Source organism: Ceratosolen solmsi, unplaced genomic scaffold (assembly GCF_000503995.2).
Source record: "Ceratosolen solmsi marchali unplaced genomic scaffold, CerSol_1.0 scaffold6, whole genome shotgun sequence".
Lineage (NCBI taxonomy): Eukaryota > Metazoa > Arthropoda > Insecta > Hymenoptera > Agaonidae > Ceratosolen > Ceratosolen solmsi.
Window position 1 is genome coordinate 11,824,709 of NW_011948414.1, and position 21,289 is coordinate 11,845,997.

The 21,289-nt window shown below is 22.3% G+C and overlaps 2 protein-coding genes across 3 annotated transcripts; both read left to right on the top strand.

Moving 5' to 3' along the window:
- The first annotated feature begins 977 nt into the window (after positions 1–977).
- LOC105368090 (major royal jelly protein 1-like) lies at positions 978–6,274 on the top strand. 2 transcript variants are annotated; one of them, XM_011506995.1, is made up of 6 exons: positions 978–1,203; positions 2,242–2,446; positions 2,950–3,116; positions 3,180–3,395; positions 4,155–4,577; positions 5,898–6,274. In XM_011506995.1, the coding sequence occupies exons 2-6, from the start codon at positions 2,251–2,253 to the stop codon at positions 6,174–6,176; spliced, it is 1,281 nt and encodes a 426-aa protein (XP_011505297.1). In that variant the 5' UTR covers positions 978–1,203; positions 2,242–2,250; the 3' UTR covers positions 6,177–6,274. The 2 variants fall into 2 exon arrangements, with proteins under 2 accessions (XP_011505297.1, XP_011505298.1); XM_011506996.1 differs by having other exon boundaries at positions 2,309–2,446.
- A 3,408-nt stretch (positions 6,275–9,682) lies between these two features.
- On the top strand, positions 9,683–15,137 carry LOC105368091 (major royal jelly protein 1-like). Its single transcript, XM_011506998.1, has 5 exons — positions 9,683–9,923; positions 11,313–11,482; positions 12,571–12,789; positions 13,481–13,903; positions 14,835–15,137. Exons 1-5 carry the CDS (start codon positions 9,731–9,733, stop codon positions 15,108–15,110), a joined length of 1,281 nt encoding a protein of 426 aa, XP_011505300.1. The 5' UTR covers positions 9,683–9,730; the 3' UTR covers positions 15,111–15,137.
- Positions 15,138–21,289: the final 6,152 nt, after the last annotated feature.

Consider the following 21,289-nt stretch of genomic DNA (forward strand, 5'->3'; position numbering starts at 1 on the left):
TCACAACATGTGATTCTTCGAAATGTCGACGTAGAATTTAGTACTTATAAAATATAGTTTCCATACTATTCTCAGTGACCGTGCAAAATATAACTTAGTATGTAATAAAAACATATTTAAGAGGAAAGTCATTATTTGTTTTTCTAATTTAATTAATGTAAAAATATAACCTACAATTTATAAGTTTATTTAAATTAAATTACTTTTGTTTATAACTTTTCTTCTTTATACAACAACAAAACATTATATGACGAATAAATAAATTATAATATTTAAATATTGTTACTATATTTATGCATTTTTATTGAATTTACACTAACTGAAATTTTGGTTGTGGTACTAAATATTACACGTGAAAATTAAACAGAGTTAGAAAGAAAACCAAAACAATATAAGTAATATTTTAAGATTAAATTTTTTAAATAATTATAATATGTCATTAGCTTAAATGTTCTATTACTTATTATAAAATAAAAATATTTATGTCATCTATTTGTAAAAATGTATGTATGATTTTTAAGTCGCAAAATATTTTTTCAATTTATCTAAAATATTAATTATGTCGTTAGTTTTTCAATTATTTTCGATGCTATTGATATTTCCTTATATATACAATTATGACATGAATAAAAGTTTTAATAAATTTTTTTACAATTTCTTTGAATGTCATCTAATATTGTCTTATAAAAAAATAACATACACTAATACTACATTTTCTAAATTTTAATTTATTTATAAATTTTTAATATAAAGAGAATATTAACAACTCAAATGTTCTGTCACTTGTAAAATGGTACATAAATCTTCATATTAAAAGGAATAAATTCATAAATAAATCTCTTCTAAAATTAATAAATGCACCATTAACGCAATAATATCATTATTATGAGTATTATATTATTTTAAATATCTCAAATCGTGTTTATTAGCATAAAAAAGTATTAAAGAAACATTTTTTATTATTCGTTATTATTTTCTTGATAAGTGATAATAACATCTATTTATTAATGTTTACTTACACAATTCTGTGTATGTACATCAATAAATTGAAAAAACATATAAAATCAGCATAACATAATCAGAATCACCGACGATAACCCACAAGCCGAGAACTGTTCATTTATATCGCTATTACAGTTTTAATCATATCGTGTGTGAGTTTCTCAGCAATGAAAATTATCAACGCAACAAACTTGATTTAAGGTAAATGATATTTTACTTCTCATAAAGAATAAGTATCTTTAAGTATGTAAAATAAATGAATATTGAACAGATTTCATATTATTTATTTCAGAGATTTCACAGTAAAACATAAATAATAATTATAAAAAGTTTCAATTTCATTTGATATAAGATCGTTCTTAAAATAAAACTTCTATTAATCGATAAATAATTTATACGAATTAAATTAAATATTCTTTTATTAAATAATATTTTTATTACAGAATAAAAAATGTATTTATAACCAACAAAAAAGTTAAACAAGTAACGCTATAAACATTTTTCAAAAATCATTATATTAAAATTAACAAAATTTAAATATTTCAAAAATTCATTTATATTATATATATATATATATATATATATATAACAATATATTATATACATAGTCAATTTAAAACATTGGAATTTTGTATTAAACCACTTGTTTTATTTTGTTACAACTTAATAAAATTACATACATCTTTTTTGCTTTTAAATAATTTAAGATCGAAGTCAATCCATTGTTAATCAACTGTAATATTTCTATTCAATTATATAACGAGATAAAAGAAATTTAATAAATTCATCTATAATTATATGAAAATACTCAGATATTGATATACTGTATATGCATGTCATAAATTTTTTTACAGCATTAAATTATTATGAATTTTCATTATTACTTTATTTGAATTTCTTGTTTCCCATAATTATTTAAAAATTCTTAATATTTTGACATCAAATAAAATTTATGAATAATTTCATATAAAATAAACAAAAGTGTGTATAAAAAAATTTAATATATACCATAAGAAATACTTACCGAACATAATTATTTAAATTATTTAAGCATTATAAATAAAAAACTATAAAATTACATAAAATGATTAAATAAAAATTACACGAAATATTTTATCTATAAAATCAGATTTAATTATGTAATTTTTGACTATATAAAAAATTGTAAGAAGGTTATTTGGTTTATAAAAATGTTTTATTTTAATTAAATTCTAAAAGTGAAATCTATTTTAAAAATAGAGCAAAAACATGACGTGTCTAGCCCTATGTGCTTTCATCCTTGCATCGAACGCAATGTTCATTTCAGCAAGATACATGGAAGCAGTTTTTGAATGGAAATACATAGATTATTTATGGATATCCGAAGTTACAAGACAAGAAGCAATTCAAAATGGAATTTATGATTTTTCCCGTATCTTACCCATGGATGTTGATAAATCAAAAGGTAATTGAAAATACAAATTTATTCTTCAAAATATAATTAATATCCGTAAATTCATAATCTTTGCTTATATTAACATAGAATTTATATTTATAAATATATTGTGAATAACAAATTAGAAATAAATAAACTTTGAAAGTATAAAAAAATATATCTACTCAATATATTTAAATAATTAGGAAGGATTTACATAATATGTTTAACTGTTAATAAGTTTAAAAGTTCTTACAGAAGGTTTATTTTTATTACATTTTTACTGTATATCAATAAAGAAATTTATGAAGAATATTTACTTGAATACATTTTATTTTTATAAATTTTAGTAATATATTTAGTAATATAAACAAGAATTTATTCAATTATTAACATTGCTTTAGCAACATTTAAAAAATAAATATTTTCGTATTAAAATGTAATATCCAATCAAAATGTTTAATCTAGAGTTTTTATAATTCTAATAAAAATTAATAGTTTAATTTTTATACACATACACACACACATATTAGATGGGCGAATATTCATATCATTTCTTGGAATGACTGGAGTACCAGCAACATTAGCTACAGTTACTGAACAAAAAGGACCGTCAGGGCCGTTGGTAAAACCATATCCTGATTGGTCATGGTTTAAGAAAGGTGACTGTGATTCAATAACAAGTGTCTACAGAATAGCGGTAAAAATATCGATCGGCTACAAATACTCAATTGAAGGAATAATTGAATGCAATTTATTGTAGATTGATGAATGTAATAGATTATGGGTTTTAGACACAGGATTTTTAGAAGGACAAGATATATTATGTCAACCTCAATTATTAACATTTGACCTTAATACGAATAAATTAATCAACAAAATAAAAATACCTAACCATATTGCAAGAAATAAAAAAAATGAAACTTTACTATCAAATCCAATTGTAGAAACTGAAGGGTTGTTCTGTGAAAAAACAACGGTAAGATTATAAATTGTAATACTGTAAAATATAAATTAACTTTCTTACACACATACACCCACATAATCGCGCGTATGATGTGTAGTAAAAATATTATTACTTAATATTATAATATATTCTATTTGTTAATTACAACTTATATATGCCTTAATATATGATATATAGCTGTAATCCTATCAACTCTTACACCTATTGATCAAAATAATGTTATCGTTTTATCTTGTCTGCTTCTCTGTTTGAAAAATTTTAAAAACTGGTTTAACAAAAATATTATAATATCCTAGAACTTTTCCAACTTCATCATGGATTGTATTAGATTATATAATGTTTGTAACTTTCTACTTCCCTTTGTTTTACTATTTCCTTCTATATTTATTGAAATATCTGTTGTAAAAGAGATTACTACGAAATCATAAATATAATTAGTCAATATAATGATATCAATATTTTTCAATTTTTAAATAATATTTCTAAATATCAAGTACACGTATATAAACAGCAATTAATACCGAGATTAAGAGTAATTTGTCTATTACAAATCATGGATACTTGATAATCTTCCTAATAATAATTCTACTTTAATAATTTCCAGTGTATGAAACTTAAACTTTTCCTTGAGTCATTTCTCAATTCCTAGATATTTAATAAAAATGTATACATGTATGTATGTATACATGTACATATGGATAAATAAATGTAATAATATTTTACGCATGCATATGTAATACAATTCGTCTACATACGATTTTTGTTTTTAAGGTATTTATAGCTGATACGTTTGGTCATGGTATTATAGTATGGGATGGTGAACAGATATTTCGTTTAGAAAGTCAGTTATTTAAGTACAATGAAGAAGCCAAGACTATTAGTGTTGGTAATCATACTCTTGAGCTTGCCGGCGGAATCCTTGGAATGGATATCTCACCGAAAATTTTTCCAGGCGAATCACGCTTTCTTTATTTTCGCCCTTTGGCTTCGTTTGATATTTATTTTGCAAATACAAAGCAGCTTAGACGCGGTGGAACTGGTGATTCAATCAATTTTCTTGGACGCCAAAATATATTAAGTAGTCAGGCGGTAGGGCAAGCGTTTTCATCTGATGGGACATTATTTTTAGGAATGACTAAAGAGATTGCTATTGGCTGCTGGAATCGATACAAAACACTCGATAAGAGCAATATCGTGAGTTTATAATTTTCCTTGATATCAATCAACATCAATATATTGTGTGCATGCAACAAATTGTTTAATATAAAATTAAAAGTAATATTTCTAAATTAACTTTAACTTATATGACAATGAGTAAAAATTGTAACATATTTTCAATAATCTAATTTATTATTTACATTAAAAAATATATTAAAATTATTCTATGAACGTAAATAGATATAAATTTTACATTATCTTCAAGTTAAAAAATTTATTATAAAATTGTAAATTATTTTTTATTTTAAAGTAGTTCAACTTAGTATGAAAATAATCTAAATATTAACACGATTATTTATAAATGATTAAAATTAATACTATATTTAATTAGAATATTATAATTCACTGTAATTGTAAGGATATTCAAGTTATATATATTAGTTACTTATTTTCTATGATAATTAATGAATTTTAAAAGTTAGTTTATTGATAAATTTCAGTTATTTTAAGTTAATTAAAAATTTTTTTTATTATTTTATTGGCAAAAAGTTTCATCATTAATCAAATGAAAGATCAATTGTAATATAAAATTTATATTTATTGGTTATTTATGGTTATTATTATTTCTATGTATATTATTTTTCATTTAATTTCTTCGATTCAAATAGTTCAAATTCTTAACAAAAATTTTCATAAAATTTAATAAATAGGAAGTTATTGATAGATATTATAAAATCATTAATCAGTATTCATACAAATATACTATATATATATATATATATATCGTATATAATTAACGGGATTAACAGCACTTCATTTTGCGTAATTCTTTTAAAACATATTTTTAAAATAGGAATAAAAATATTATTATGATAATAATCTGTTTGAAAATTTTATGAAAATTTTGAAATATATATGCAATAATTTTTACTAAATATGGTCAATTAACTAATTATACAAAGTTTTTCAAACAAATAATATTAAAACAAATAAAATATAACATTTAAAAATTACAATTTAAAAATTTTTTACATTACTTTTTAAGTTTTCTATATTTGGCATAATACTTTTCACTAATTAAAAAAATCAGTTAAAATATAAGTATGTTTTATTCATTAAAATTAAATATTTTTTCATTTGTACACAAAAATTATTTTATTACTCCATAATTTTATTGCATACGATACATTGTATATATCTAAGCATAATTAATAATTTAAATTCGTGATTTTTATCATTTATTTAAGAGAATTATAGTATGCCAATAATAATATATATTAACAGAAAGTAAAATAAAAAATGTCGAATGACATAAAAATATCTATAAAAATGTTTGAATGTACTGTTGTGTTACAGGAAATAGTTTCACAGGATAATGAGCGTCTACAATATGCAAATGGAATCAAAGTTATTACAATTTCGAATAATCAAACAGATGAAGAATTATGGGTATTGACAAACCGTTTTATAGGATTCCAACTTGGTCAACTAAATAGCAACGAAATTAATTTTCGTGTACTAAAAAGTCCTGTAAAAACACTCACAACTGGTACAAAATGTGAAATTTCTGCAAAAACTCAATTTGCATATGAACAAATTAACAAAGACGATGGTACACTTATATTACAAGATTAGTCTAAATATTTTATGATGCACAAAATATTTATGACTAACTGTGACGGAGCTAACTTTAATTGTAGTTTTATTTTTATCTGTAATCTTAGTTTTTTCCTTAATTATCTGATCTAATAAATATTTAATTTATAGTTGTAAAGTGACAATTGGATTAAAAATAATAAAATTATTCATTCCAAAAACAAAATATAAATTTTTATTTAAAAAAATTTGTATGTAAGAGAATATAAAGTGAAACGTCTAGTAATAATGATTATGTAAACTTACTCTTGGAATTGATTCTCATATCTTATTAAGTTTAAATTGTTCATATGATAGTTATCTAATTAAAAGCTGTAAGATAACAATGGTGCGAAAAATAAATTATTTATTTAATAAAATAGAATATAAATTTTTTATTTAACAGATTTTAAATATTAGCAAGTGTGTAATAGTAATTTCTAATTGGAAATTAAATTACTATGAAGTTTAAAAATCACTGAATAATATAGTGGCAATATTAATTTTTAAAGCGAATTCATATTTATTTAATAATTTCTATTTATTAAACTCAAATTATTAATTCAAATTCTTTGGAATATTTGCTCTACTTATTTACATATTTTACTAACTTGATTATACTATTACAAATTATATAAAACTACATTTTTGAAATGTAAATTCTTTATACATATAAACAAATATACATACTTACAATATAAAGCACATCATAAATAATAAAAGCTATAAATATTAATGAAAATAATATATTAAATATATGTGAACACTTTATAATACTAAATATTTTATCATTTTAGATACAATTTTATATGAAATTGGATAGTAATTTTATATTAAAAAGTTTTTAAACATAAATAAGAACGTAAATAGTAAAGTTTTTTTAATATAGATTACATAGATTATATAGATTACACTATTAACTACACTATTTTAAATTGAATAGTTATATTTATTATAATTTGTAAATGAAAAATTTCTAACTTGTAGTAATTCATAAACTATTTATATTTTATATATTTATATTTCTGAAACAATATTGTTTAAACGAGCAACATAAAAACAAAATATTAATGTTAAAATAATTAAACTAATTATTTATTCTTATTAACAGAAATTATGAATTTTCTTATATAACTTCTGACTAAAGTAAATTTTAAATAAAATATAAGGTAAACGATTTATACAATCTAGACTACTATCATTACTATTTCTGATAATATGATAATCAGAAGATAATCTAGACTATTATCTTTACTATTTCTGATTATTGATTATATATTTACTTACTTGAACATAAAAGGACGCATACTTCTAAACGCAAAAATCATGTCTATATTTTTATATTTAATAAAATATCGCGATTTATTTATATTTCTATAAATAAATATTGTTCGTTATCATTATAATAATCTTAATAATGCAATATCATCATCATACGTAAGTATTTAAATTTACAATTGTTTTATTAATTTTTATATTTAATCAATCTCGAGTATAGTTTTTTATACATAAGAAATATATTTGAAAAATAAAATATATTACGCAGACAAGTTAAATTAATATGAAATAGATTTAATAGATCTGAAACAATGTGACTGTATAGAATGACCAAGTCATGGGAATCTCATAATTGGGACGCGAGCCGTACCAAACCGATTTGCTTTCTCTGTAGCGTATTCTATATACTAAACAAATACTCTTACCATGAGCACAATTCTTCTTATTCGACCTTGGATAATTGACAGTTAATGCAGAAAGAAATAATAAAGAATGAATCATTTACGTAATTAAATGGTATTATATTCTACAAGAAGTTTTACTTCAGTAAGTTATCGCGTAATTTTACAACATTTATTTATCTTAAACAACATTTATTTATAATAATTATCAACCGAAATAAATTAAGTTTACTGATTACTATTTGTAGTTTTACTCGGAAGAATAAACATTTTAAAATAGTTAATTTAAAATCTTTTCATTTCAACAATACATTAAAATGTAATAAGAATCAATAATTGGAATTAATTCTGTTTGGTATAATAAAATTGGTTATCAGCCGTAAAATATCTGACAAATTGTAAGATTCAGTTTTATTGAATAATATTTTGGCAATTTTCATTCATAATTTTTCGCTCTATTTGGTACTTTAGTATTAATACGCACCCATAAAAGTATATAATATTATAGATTCTGTTGAGTATAACATTATTCTTATATTTGATAAAATTTTAAATGCATACAATAAATTGAAATATTTGAAATAATATTTTTATAATAAAGTTATGAAACATTTTATATGAAAATTCTTTAATTTATTACAGTGCACGCATTCAAGATTTTTAATATAACTAATAATTAAATTTTATAAAACAATCAGAAGCAACTTAATATCTAAATTTCATTTGAACTAAAATAAGTAGAAAAAAAAATAATTGCTTGTAAGATATGTTATATTAAAATGAAAGTATATATAACTTTCATCTTTAGACTCTGAATTATATGAGTTTATATAAATTTGCATTAATTATTAATGCTTTTATAAATCAAATGCTATTAATTATTCTGATAAGAAACAATTATTTCACGGTGTTTATAACAGCAACAAAATTGATTCAATAGATATTGGTTATTAGGATTTGACAATTTAGTATTATTTGATAACAAGAGTGTGTAACAAACTAAACATTTTTTAAAAATATTCTATGTATAAAAATAGAGATTTATGTATCCCATTGATACAATAATCTAATAATTATTAAATATTATAAATCGTTGAAATAAATAAATAACAATTAATTTTATTATTATTTTATTATAATTTAATAATGTTTAAAGGCAACAAACTAATTTTTTGCAATCTGTTGTCCAGTGTACTCCATAATACCTATATAGATACACAATATAAACTAAATAAAATTTATTTCTCTATTTTATAAGCTGTGAAAAATAACGTAATAAAATAAAACAGTAACTGGAACACGGACAAAAATAAATGCCCCGTTCTTCATTATCTCAAATTTTGTAATACACGACCAGGAAAGAACTTATGAGTTACCAAGCAGAGAAAGGACTGAACACGATGTCCGACGGTGGGGCACGTGTATATACTTTCGCACGATACAGGCACTAATATTGCCCCTGTCTGCAATCCAGATGTGCGAATGCTCTCATTGATAATTCACGCAACAAGCCGTTCTCAGCAGCTTTATTCTTTGGGACATTTTTCATTACTGTCCGCATATTTTCACAAGGATAAATACTGCAAGCAAGGCGAGAAATTTTATAGTGAGAAGAAAAATGTGGTGCTCAAGAAAGTTTTCAATGATATTATTGCATTCATAATTATAACAGTCAAAAAGGGGTCAAAAGGAAAATGTGAATTAAGCATTAAATTTCATCTACACCTTTTGTACGAAGACAAGTTTAATACACTCACGGTTTACTTAAGGATAAAAAATAAAAGAATTTTAAAAAAAGTACGTAAACATAAAGAGAGAGAGAGAGAGAGTGAAATATTTAGAAAGTAGGAAAAGGAAGAAAGGAAAAGTGTTAAAATGCATCTGGTGCTATGGGTTTGCACACTCGCGACTACTGCTTTAATGTTGATACGGGCTGAATTACAGACTGTTTACGAATGGAAATATCTAGATTTTTTATGGGAATCGGACGAACAAAAACAGAATGCAATACGGACAGGCAAATATAACTTATCTCGAGTATTACCATCAGATCTAGCACTAGCTAAAGGTAATTATATTATGTTATTTTGTATTTATTATTTATTAATTGTTGCTCAAGTTATTCTTTAACGATATAATATTTTTAATCTTATTCTAGTTTTAAATTATTATATTTAATATATTAATTATAAAAGAATACTAAAAAGTTACATTGCATACAAATTTAAAATCAAATAGTTTAGACCTTCCTGTAATGCAAACATTAAGTAAATCCGAAAATTCATTTCAAGTCTAACAATTGAAATTTTTCTATAATATTATAAATACAATGTTTCTACAAGTGTATAAGCTTAATATTAGAGCCCATAAAATGTTTATTAAATATTATAACTCATTGTTTTATAAAATTAATTATTAGTTATATAAAAAATCTTGAATACTTTAAATACAGTGTAATAAATAACAAAACAAAATTATCATAAAATTTTGTTATAGAATTCAATTTGTCGTTAGAAATATTACTTTTGTTTATTTCTGATAGTTTCTTATTTATATATTTAAATATATTAAATATTCCATATATTCAATATATATAGTTTTAACATTGTTTCAGAAAACTTATTGAAAATGTAGTAATATTAAATTCAAATACAGATCGTATTTATTTATATGTAATTATCCAATTTATTCTAAAAACTTATTTATAATCCATACTATTAATTATATTACTCTGAAAATGCAAGTAAGATCGTCAATATATATTGAGAAAATAAATATTTTCGAATGCTAAAGTACACTATAAGAGAGTTTATACAAATTCACGATTTATTTCATTATATTGTAAAATTTCTCATTCAAGCAATTAACAGTATATTCCATCTGTTAATTATAATATACAAAAACTGCTAATTATAAATTATTCAAACATTCTATAATTTATTTTTACAATCACAATTTATAAAATTTTCATCTTATTTTCAATTTTTTACTTAAAATTGTTTCATGTGTTCTAGCTTTTTATAAAAAAAATACAAAATAATTAAGATTATTCTCAATATAATTTTTAAATTATTATTTAAAAATAATAAATTACTCATATCATTGTATGAAATACTCAAAACTTAAAGCCTTTCATTAAACATTATTATTATTAAAATATAATTTTTTCGGATAAATAAATAAAAATAACTTTATAATACAGACATATACATGCTATATATAAGTAATAAAAAATCCATCGTAATTGAATTAAATAAATTACATCGTGTTTGCTATGCAATTCAATTCTTATTAAACTACGAATGATAGCCACTATTTTAAACTATAGAATTATTTGTCTTTAAAGAATTAAAAACTATTTTATAGATGCAAAGAAATTTTATATCAGAAAATATTCACGCTTTCCTCTATTTATAACTATATAATGAATAAATATTGCGAAAATTGGTATTTGTAGATGGACGAATATTTGTTTCTCACATCGGTTACATAGGGACACCAGTTCGACTCAGCATTGTATCAGGCGACTCAATACCAACGTCGGGCCCTTTATTATTGCCATATCCTGACTGGTCATGGCATACTAATGGTGATTGCAATGGTATTACGAGTGTATATGGATTGGCTGTAAGTCTATCGTACACGATCTTGCTCTCCATTTTTACGCCTCTTTCTCATTCTATCTTGCTCTCTTTATTATTTATTTACTTTCTTATAAATTTATTATTTTGTTATAATTATTTTTCCTACAATCTGGGAACTTCAAGAATTATACCTACAAATGCAAATTAGATAAACAATAATTTACGATATATTTTTAGTTGGTACAATTCTTGATAAAACTTAAAAATTTTTTAATAAATTTACTGAAATAATGTTTACATATTTTGCAACAGAGTTTTCAGTCAAAATTTAATTACTTAAATATATTATCAGAAAATTTTTTGGAAATTATTTTGGAAAGCAATAACTGTGAATATAAATAAAAATGTAGTATACTTATTCCAATTTATCTATTATACCAAACTTATTATTATGTATTTATAAATATATTACTTAATCGATAAAATTATATAAAAATATTTAAAAAATACTTCTAGTAAATTTTCCTTAAGAAATGTGGGATATTGCGAAATTAACAAAAATTAATATTATAATATAACTAAAACTACTGAAATAACTAAATTTATCATAATATAAATTAAATAATTTTCTTTTTTAATTGTACTCTTGTAAGATGTATAAATTAAATATAGTTTTATAAAATAATGCATAAAAATATAATATAGTATATATAATTCACCTATTTCTCATTTAAACTAGATTCTATCATTATTGATATTATTATGGTATAAATATAATTTTAATAGAAAATTTATGATAATGACTATAAAAGAGAAATATAGGAATAATTAAAACGTTGTAACAATATAATAATCTTATTAGAAAAATATTATGCAAAATTGTAATAACTAAACTTTAAAACTCGTATCAAAGTGGGAAAATTCTTTTTATTAGTGGAGTCTATTATTCTTTTTCTGTACAAAATGAATGTTTATTGGTGGATTTTATTGTTTCTAGCGGTTTACATAACTTTATATTTAGCATCAATTACGCAAGTATAATTATATCATAACAACTTATTATAGAAAATGCATGCAAAAAAAACATATTATGAAGAAAGCTATCAGCTTAGAGAAATTTGATTTTGACAGATCGATCAATGCAACAGGTTGTGGGTTTTAGATACCGGAATCTTGGAATACGCATCAGCGAAAGCCTGTCCAGCACAGCTGCTGGCTTTCGATCTTACAAGAAATAAACTAACCAAGAGAATCAAGATACCGAATCATATTGCACAAAATAATCAAGGCATGACACGTTTGGTCAAACCGATAGTCGAAACCAAAGGGCAGCAATGCGATCATACTACCGTAAGATACTTTTTCACTTTTGCTTCGTGTTTCAATAACAAAATGTTATCTAAGTAGCCGTTTCTTACATTATGACTTTGTAAATATTAATTTCAAGTTAAAAATTAAAAATAAAAAATACCGATATTTTATAATATACATATCATTTTGGTATTTTGAGATTATAATAATATATAAAATACATTGAATGTAATCTGAACATAATTAATTTAAATGCTTTCAAAATATCAATAATTCTTTATTTGAAGAACTGTAAATTGTTTTGAAATTTAAAAGGATTTTATTTAAATAATATAATTTATATATTAATTTAATATATTCAATACTACATATTAGAAATTTTTTCTATTAAATTAATGCAATAATATTGTTTTCTTCAATATACATAGATATCAGTTGACTTATCATTTTCATTGTATTATGTTCATTGTATTATGATTATATATAAATTAAAAACTTTTTTATTTTTTAATTAGTAATATATTATTGTATACTTACAGCACCAATAATGATATCGTTTAATTCAATCATTATATTTTTAACTTTAAGGATATTAAGAAATTTCATTAATAATATTGTTGAATTATTTAATTGAATTTATTTATAATAAAATATTCAAGATTTAACACAAAACTTATATGTTTATTCAAATCATTTAATTCGGTAACTAACAATGATTTAAATCTTCTAGGTATATATGACAGACTCGGTGGGACATGGTTTGGTAATCTGGAATGGCATTGGGTTATTTCGTCTTGAAGGTGAGGTGTACAATCCTATTGACTCGGCTCGTAATGTCAGTATCGGTGATTATAATCCGAGTGTTGCTGGCGGTGTCGTCGACATGTCCTTGTCACCTAATATCTTTCCTTATGAGCCACGTTACCTATTCTTTAGACCTCTGGCTTCATACGACCTCTATGCTGCAAATACACGTGAACTCACACGTAGTATTTACGGTTATCGGATAAAGTACTTTGGAGCAAGAGATATACTAACTAGCCAAGCGGTGGGTCAGGCTTTCTCCTCGGATGGCACACTTTTCCTTGGACTCACGCGAGAAATGGCCATCGCTTGTTGGAATAGGTACAGAGAAATGGCTAAAGAGAACATTGTAAGTAAGAAGTCAAGATATTAATAATCTACCAAGATTTATTTTGAGTTTATATTAAATTATCTTTTTTCTGATCGATAAACTGATACAAAATTACTTTGAATTGATTACGTCATACTAATCTCATTAGTAGTTGTGAATTTAGAATAGAACTGATTATTTTCAGCAATCGATATAAAGGAACCTTTGTTTCCATTCTGATAGGAATTTTCATAATAATAAAATGTATAATAGAATGATTATCATAACGATTCAATTATAATTCACTTCAATAATTTTAAACGTAACTAAATTGTATAAACGTTAAAGAAATATTAATATGAAATAAAAAATATAATATTTATTTAATACCTTTAAACATAAATATAATCATAAATGTAATATATTATTTAAATAATTACATAATACTATGCGAACATAGATTTTAAATATTATTATAATAATGAATAATTAGAAAGTAGATAATTAATTTAAGGCTTAAGTGCTTCAAAATTTATAAATTTTTTCAACAAATTATTTTTTTGAAATTATTAAATATTTGTTTTTGAGGATTTACAAGAGTTATAATTATTATATTAATTAAATTTAGTACAAAATTAATTGAATTTAATAATAATTATTTGTTCATATATTAGTCGATTCATCTCGATTAAGATAATAAATTTCTATATCAAATTCATAAAAATATTAAATTCTTAATATATTAAACTTCTACAAAGATATTACATTTTTTTAGTAATATATTCAGTTTATAATTAGTTCAATACAGTTAGTTTAATATAGATTATTTATTTTATTTACTTTATTATAATTTTTTTGCTTTGTTTTAAAATTTTTATACCTTTATATAAATTAAACTTAAATAAACACGCCAATTATTTATAAGTAATTATTTAATTTAAAAAAATCAATATTATTCTTTTTTATTTAGGAAATAGTATCCCAAGATGATAAGAGACTACAATACACAATCGGGGTCAAAGTAGTACCAAAATCAATAACCAAGACTTCGGAAGAATTGTGGGTACTGACAAATCGATTCGTCCAATTTCAATTGCATGTACTGAACTTTAATGATATCAACTTTCGCATTCTGAAAAGTCCAGTGAAAGATCTTGTAGAAGGTACTAAATGCGAAATGCCCGCGCAACTAAAGGCAGCCCTTCGACGAACAAAAGCAAATCTAACATATAAGTACCCCAAATGATTCGTTATTTTTTCCATTTATCTCATTTTATGAAAAATAATATTAATAAATTAGAAAGTTTATATATAGTTTACTTAAATTGCAGTATTTGTTAGTATTATTTTCTACACCTATTAATATCTATACTTGTGATACTATATGATATAAATAGTATTATGTTAAGATCAATGCTATTAAATAATTTCCTAATCGATATTACACACATGTTACTTTTTATAAATAAACTTTATAAATTAAGTTTATATATTAAAGTTCTAATTATATGTAATGAAAAATAATAATTCACTTATACATTAATATACTCGTTTATCTATGTGTTGATATAATAGATAATTGTTATAAATTTATAAATTATTAATATTTATATCTAAATTAGAATTACCTGCTACATCTAAGATAATTTTATAATCTTAATTCATATATATTTTGTTTTTGAAATGCAATTTTTTTATGTAATTCATATTTGATTTCATTCTGATTGAAAATATTAAGATGTGAACATTTTCCGAAAATATAGCTATAAATATTATTTAATTAAAAGTTATATAATAAATATTAAATAAATGCATGGTATTATTAATAAATGGCCATGAAAATTATTCGTAATGAATTTTTTTTAATTACATCATTGTTATAGTAAGATAACTGCATAATTAAAATTGTTGTTAAATTATTATAAATAGCGTTAAAGTACATTCTACTTAATTAAAACAGATATGTAATGTAATGCAAATTATGGATTATTAAGTAAAATGGAATGTAATTTAATGTATACCTTAAAATAGAACAAAATTATTTTTTCGTAATTTTACATATATAGAATTCTTTTTTGTACTATGTTCATAATAAAAAATAAAAGATGTTATATTAATCTGATCAGTAACTATGATTGCATAAATATAACTGTAATTGTGTACATGGTATGACGAATTACGAACAAAGTATTTTAAAATTTTAATTGTACTATTTATTTATAATTTAATTGTACAATTGTATTATTTGTAATTTCTATGGAAATTGAAATTTATTCATTTTTGCAATAAATATTTCATTATAACTATATTTAATTATCAATATAAATAAGAACATGGAAGCTAAATTGGAATTATACATTTTTCATGAATTTTCAATATTATGAAAATTTTTGTTTAAATAAATTTTATTTAAAGATAATATTTCTTTCATCTACTAAATAATAATAAAAAACGGTAGATGCACATTTATTAATAGATGAAAAACGAAAATAAACCAGTAAAGACATTCTAAATGTTAAACTATATATAGAATTATATACGAAAAATAAATGATATTTAAACTAAATGCATATGTGCATTCTATGGTAGAGTAAGTTAGTAAATAGATGTTCATACGCGTGCGTGTGAGTGCCCGCGCGCGCATGTGTCATAAGCAGAGATAGGGAGAGATATGAAAAGCACAAGGATTGCAAGTGTCGCATTTCAGTTTACTAATAGTAATATGTAAATTATTTTCTTCACGGGATATTGATTAATCATGTGCAAATCTCATTGTACTACTGTATGTGTTTATATACAAATGGAGATACTTCCACATTAGCTTAGTTAATAAACAATATACTACGATTTATCTGCTTAGATTTTTATTCACTTTTCAAATCTAAATATTATACATGCATTTACTTAATTTAATATTTAATTGAATTTATTCAAATTACAAATTCGTTTATAATTCAAAATTATATAATTTTACTTATTCAGAAAAATGTTTAAAATTACATGTATAAAAAATTTTTTATGTGGTAATTTTCTTAATTGATAATCTTATATAATATTATATACAACAAAATAAAAATATTAGAAAACATAAATAAAGTAAATAAACGAGACAGGTCATAGGTGAAAACAGAAAAATAGTACGAAATTCGGAAAGAGTATTACAGAGATGTCGAACTTATGAACATGGAGGGTAAATTTGAAGGAATAAAAACCTGGCTAGACAAAGAGCGTGCAGATAAGAATGGAGATTATACTTTTCTGAAACTTTTGCAGAGAAAAGTTTACATATAATATGCTATACGTTTAAATTTAATGTGCTAAATTTTATACTTTTACTTAAATAATATTAACATATACTATTCATATGTATGAAAATTTTATTATTTTTTTATGTGAATTATATTTATCATATTAATTTTATCTACTATATAACTTTATTTAATAAATTATTAATTATTTTAATAATCCACATATATATACATATATTAGAGTATTTATATAAAAATACAATTTTAATAGAATACCAAAAAAAATTCTAATTGTTTAATTTTCATCTTTATTTTCATCTTGTGACATACTTTTTTAATTAACACCGGGTTCTAATCGATTATTTTCTTTTTTAAATGTCTTCGTTTCTTGATATTTTGCTTTTCTTTTTTTCTTTTGTTTTCATTTATTGACGTTCATTGCTTTTTAATTTTATTATCTTTACAGTTTAGTGTTACATACGAACTTATACTTATTAATTTTTTTTTACCTAATTACTTTATTTTTTTAACGATTTTATTACATTTATTACAAAGTAATTATTTTGTACTGTGATTTCTAAACAGGATAAAAAAAGAATTAAAAATAATATTACTTCAACTACTTTAGTTATTTTGTTTCTTAAATCTTTAGCTTTTGCTATATCAACTGTGCCTCAATGTTATTGAATATCATGGGTGTTTATAGCACTTTCCCACCATTCATAATAACCTATCTAAAAAGAAATTAAGTCAATTTATAAGTAAGTGTGTACATGCCACAAACAGTTCTAATAATTGTCCGAAGACATGGAATTCCTAATGTAGTTGATTATCATCGTGCTACTACAACTATTAAATCTTCTATAATTCGCCATAGCCTATTCTTAAAATTACTGTTTCTATCTGCAAAAAAGTACTTCTCAGTAAATGGTTGTTTAATGATTTGTACCCTTATCTAGATATGTAAGATGTTTTCACCCTTTAGTTCATAAATTCCTATAGAATACGGTATAGAAGTAACTTTTCACTGATCAGTCTTATTTAATGTTTATATGATTTTCTACCAAAAAATTTTCTCCTCTCTAGATCCCTTATAGCATTGCCAAAAATGATAATGCTTCCATTTCTTATGAGTCATATAAAAAAAAAGAATCATAAAAGTTGAGTGTAAAATCAATATCTATTTATTTTCGTACGTCATGGATGCGTATTATTATTTTGAATGATATGACATGAATGTGAATCTTGAAAGAATTTGAAAGAAATATTGTCTTGTTCGTCCTGTTCTTTTCCATTAAATTATATTGTGATTAATTATTTTTAGATTATATTTATATTTAGAGTAAATTATATTTAGAGCAAGATCTTCTAATATTGAGTTTACCATCTTCAATCATAGAGCTGAATTTTCACTTAATGACTTGCCGTATATCATTAATTACAACCATTTTTGAACAGGCATTCCACAGTATTATCACTTTTCAAATTTGTAGGCGTCATCATTGTTGGGCGCTTTACGAAAGAAGAGACTCTATTTACTTAATCAATCTGTCTTATATCAATAATAACGTATTGTATTGATTTGAACTCAACTATGACATCAGAAGATCAAAAGACGATATCATCCTCAGTTGTATCACGTTTGTTGGGTATATTTCATTGGCCTTAATTTGCGACTGCATCTGTTAGCAGCTGTTACAATTCTGAACATGTCTGTGACCTCATAGAACATTCTTTACTAGTAGTAGCTGCGTGTCAAATAGAGAAGAGTCTTATTGATTTCACGATAAATTACAATAAATGTATTGCGCCCTCCGTGAATATTCCTATTCAGGGATGATACGAATTTTTCACTTATTAAATAGATCATCCTTGTCATAGTTATGTGTATCTAAAAAATATTGACATAGTCGACTTTGAATTAATCTTTTATTTTTTAAAATATTCCTTGATAATAAATTATATTAGAATTATCATCACTTCTCTGATTGGTTAAGCCAACACATTAACAAAATCACTTTGTGATAATAACTAATGTAAAAACTTTATTACTAAATTATTTAGTCTATTGCACCGGTTATCAAACGAATTGTTTATTTGATATAGCTATTTAAGAAGCTGATGGTTTGTCAATACCAGTAAGTCAGTCATGAATGTCACTCCCACATTCCGTACATGTTCAATTTTACAGAGGAGAATTTTCTTTCGGTTACAGAATAATTTTTATTTTACACGTTTTACAATATTTAACCTAGCTTATATTTTATCGTAACTAAATAGAATACTTACCTAATTTTTCAAAACAATTAATAATCTAAATTTAAAAATACATTGTTATTTAGAGAATACTTTGAATATCATGAAGGAAATTATTAAAACTTCCTTTTTTAATTACAAAAATCAAATATATAAATATATAAAATATAAAATGTTTAATGATGTTTATATCAATTTTAAAAAATTATAAATATTAAAAATTCGAAACATATATTTAATAGAACATTATTTTTTAAATTTCTTATTCACGTGAAAATGATAATACATTGTATGCAGAAACTTACCATTTTCCCATGAAATAGGATAATTCTAAATAACATGGCGTTAAAATAACTATACATTAATAAATTCCACGATAAATTAATAATAATAAACCGTTATCAAATTTATTAGTTGTAATGAATCATATCAAATAATAACCCATTTGAAATATGTGATTAAAAATTTTATTACTCTGTTGCTAGCTTACGATTAAGAAATAAAACACCTAAATTTAAAAGTTATTAATGCTTAATTTATTTACTTAAAAAATAGTAATAAACACCTTTTCAATTACGAGAATTATTATAAATTATTATATCAATACTATTATACGATTATAAAAATAACAGTTGATTTTGTAAAAACGTTCTTGTTTAAATATGCGTTCATTCTATAAACTAATTTTATATTTTCAATACCATATAAAATACATTTTTTTAATTAAATTGGTTAATTTAGTCTTAAATGATTCATAATAAGGTGTATTTTTATGTTATATTATATATTCTAAATTTATTATTTTCTAATAGATCTTTTATACGATACAGTAATTCAATTATTTGTAATATTAAATCTATTCAAACATAGAAGAATGAAATCTAACTAATTACATGTTTTGTATGTAGAAGATTGCATAAAACATTAAATATAGATATAATATTAAATATAGACATTAAACATACATTATATAAAATATTAAACAAATCAATGATTTTATTTATTCAATAAAATTATTAACTGCTAAGCTGCTTAAAAAAAATTCTTCCTGTAACTCGATTAAAAATTCATGTATATATATATATATTTAGTTTCATACAAAATATTCCTTCACTGGTTTTTCGTATGAAAAAGATATATAATTATTTTATATTTTTTAAAATTTGAAAGTCTTGTAAAAATATCACATAATTAATTTATTCTTATTTACAGCATATTTTATTATTTGAAGATATTTAATAAATAAATGCATTATAAAATCCAAAAATCAAAAACCACAAGAAACTCAGCTGTTTTAAAAAAGTAATATAATAATATATTATATTTAAATTTTTATGATTATACTCAAATTAAAAATCTCTTATATCAATATTGTTGTAAAATTAGAATTCTTATTAATTTTCATTTTTATTTAAATTCTTTAAGCAACAAGATTTCTAACTTATTTTTAGTTAATATGTACAAACACCTGAAGTAGCTTTTTATTTTTTCTTTAAAATTTTATATTAAATAAAATAAGTATTACGTATTTTGAAGAATAAAAATCATAACTCGTGTCAAAATGTTTGATGTAGTTTATCGACGAACGTATACGTAATAAGTTATAAATATAATAATTAAATTGTAATATCGTAATGGATTAATATCAATTTTGATTAAATATATTTGTTTGTTGGTTAATATTTAAGTACTGCAGTATCAAATAGGAATTAACTTTTTAATAATGTAAATTAAAATAAATAAAAAAGGATAAAAATAGAGAAAAAATAAAAAGATTAATGGAAGAGGTGAAAAAATGAATTAAAGAAAGAGTGAAGTAAGTAAACAGAAAGAAAAATAGAAAATGACAATTGATTGGCAGGCTGGTCTTAAGTAATATGAAAAAAATAATTCGTTTCCCTATTTTAATGATAGAACTAAA

Bases quoted from the DNA above. Each gene is read 5' to 3' on its own strand.
- LOC105368090 (XM_011506995.1), top strand. From the start codon at position 2,251: ATGACGTGTCTAGCCCTATGTGCTTTCATCCTTGCATCGAACGCAATG. The intron at 2,447-2,949 runs GTAATTGAAAAT...CACACATATTAG, and splicing joins GGATGTTGATAAATCAAAAG to ATGGGCGAATATTCATATCA. The intron at 4,578-5,897 runs GTGAGTTTATAA...GTTGTGTTACAG, and splicing joins CACTCGATAAGAGCAATATC to GAAATAGTTTCACAGGATAA.
- LOC105368091 (XM_011506998.1), top strand. From the start codon at position 9,731: ATGCATCTGGTGCTATGGGTTTGCACACTCGCGACTACTGCTTTAATG. The intron at 11,483-12,570 runs GTAAGTCTATCG...TGATTTTGACAG, and splicing joins CGAGTGTATATGGATTGGCT to ATCGATCAATGCAACAGGTT. The intron at 13,904-14,834 runs GTAAGTAAGAAG...TTTTTTATTTAG, and splicing joins AAATGGCTAAAGAGAACATT to GAAATAGTATCCCAAGATGA.